At 30.5% G+C, this 1,914-nt stretch overlaps 1 protein-coding gene across 1 annotated transcript in view; it reads left to right on the top strand.

Moving 5' to 3' along the window:
• The window catches only part of LOC119589041 (glutathione synthetase-like), a gene marked incomplete at its 3' end in the record, with an annotated part of 25,317 nt that overhangs the window by 22,418 nt on the left and 985 nt on the right, over positions 1-1,914 (top strand). The window contains 1 exon segment of the mRNA XM_037937617.1: positions 1,848-1,890. Coding sequence (XP_037793545.1) covers positions 1,848-1,890 — 43 coding nt within the window.

The raw sequence follows: 1,914 nt of genomic DNA, 5'->3' as shown, positions 1-1,914 counted from the left end.
GTATATATTCTACATTATGTTTAATAAGTGCAGTATTTAAAAATTATATTCTTTTGGTATTTAAAGAAGATAAGCCAGAGTAGTAGTGATGTGGCTAATAGGAAAATTATATGGATCACTAATATTTAAACAATAACCCTTCAATGGAGTAAGTATGCATGAAAATATATAGGGTAAAGTATCAATATCTTTAGGGATAAGTTTTCCTTCAAAAATCTTTATTGTTTAGAGAAGCTGATTATATATGAAAAGATTTGTATTCCATTTACCAACAATGTAATCTGTTGCTATTCCTTTTGCGTGCAACAAACAAGGCAGGTGAGGCTAGGATAGAAATTGGGAAGTCATTTTTTGTCCTCCTTTTAGCAAGAGTATGATTTGGTTTGCTGTTTAAGGATGTTAGTAGAAACTCTATTTATGGTGATAGAGGAGGATGTATATGTAATGGACTTAAGGAAAGAAAATGACTCCAATCCCATTTTTCCTTTGCATAGTAAAATTATGGTAGCAAAAGAAAGGGAATGATTCCATTGGAATACCTTAAAACTTGATCCCCACTATGCATGACCATTTCAGAAGTAATTTTGTTACCATAGCATGATTTTTTATTAAAGAAAGGGTGGAGGGCAGGCAGAGGTTAGATGTGGTGTAACTATAAGTAGAAGAAAAGTTCATGTAGTTCCATTTGCAGTGTAAAGAATGCTGCTGCTTCTTTTTTATATAAAGCTTTATGCATTGTAAATAGCTAGCTTAATTGCTTGTAGAATTTAAATTCTTGTAATAAGTTGGTGATGAACAACTGTAGCAATAACAATAACAACAGTGATAACAACTATGTTAAGCTAATTTTAGTGCCACTAATACTTTATTGTTTTTCTGTGTACTAGACTCTTATCTTGTTTCCCTTTTCTTCTTGAGTAGTTGATCATAATCAGTAGCCTCTCAAGCAAAACTGGAAATACCTCATTAGATTTGAATTAGTATAAGGTTTCATAATGATACTCTCACAGGTCATTTACCAGTTTTGATGTAAAAGATCAAAAGGATAATATATCTTTCATGCTTTTCCATCTTGCATAACCGTAGCCAATTTGCTTTTACGCTGGACTGCATAAGGTTTATAATATACTTCTTGGCTGTACAGATTCCCTTGATGATGGCCACTCCAGTGAGCACAGCAGAAATCTGGTGTATTGTTTTGCATTCTTTCTTTCTCTTTTTAAAAATCTTGAACTTTTTAATTGGATTGATATATAAGTTTTATCAAGATGCTTCTCTTGAACTTGTTTGTTTTAAAGGTCTCTTTTTATTTTTTTTCTGCTACATAAAAATGTGGATTTATAATTCTGTATCCAGAGAGTGACATAATTTCTTAATTTGAATGAGAGTTGTAAAGTGTATGTGTAAATTAAGATAAATTTGGATAAAAGAGGTGATGGAGTTTTTTTAATGAATGGATTTTTATTAGGTAAAGTAAGATTTCTTGAAACATGTGTGCCCTTTAGGGGTTTAACTCAGCAAATGGCTGAATTCTATATATTCTGATTTTTGAAATGAACAGAAATAATACATGTACAAAGGGCTTGACTTAGATATGTTCAGAGTTACTAAAATTTTAGGAAACAATTAAGACTAAACAGATATTTTGTTACATTAGGCTTTAATAGATTTTCAGTTATTTAAGATCTGTTTCATTTGTTATTAAGCATATACCAGTAAATATTCAAAGTTAAGCTTACAATTATCTACTGTTTTTAAATTTATTGAAAGGCAGATTCATATAGGATTTTTATTTTTACCCATTTAAAAACTGAAGCTCAAACTTGTTTGTTCATCATTTGCAACAGATATGTTCTGGGAGAACTTCGAAAACCTGAGTTACTCCACCATGTAAGTTGTAATCTTTTATTAAAC

The sequence above is a fragment of the Penaeus monodon genome, chromosome 25, assembly GCF_015228065.2.
Source record: "Penaeus monodon isolate SGIC_2016 chromosome 25, NSTDA_Pmon_1, whole genome shotgun sequence".
NCBI lineage: Eukaryota > Metazoa > Arthropoda > Malacostraca > Decapoda > Penaeidae > Penaeus > Penaeus monodon.
This window is presented reverse-complemented; position numbering and strand designations above follow the sequence as displayed.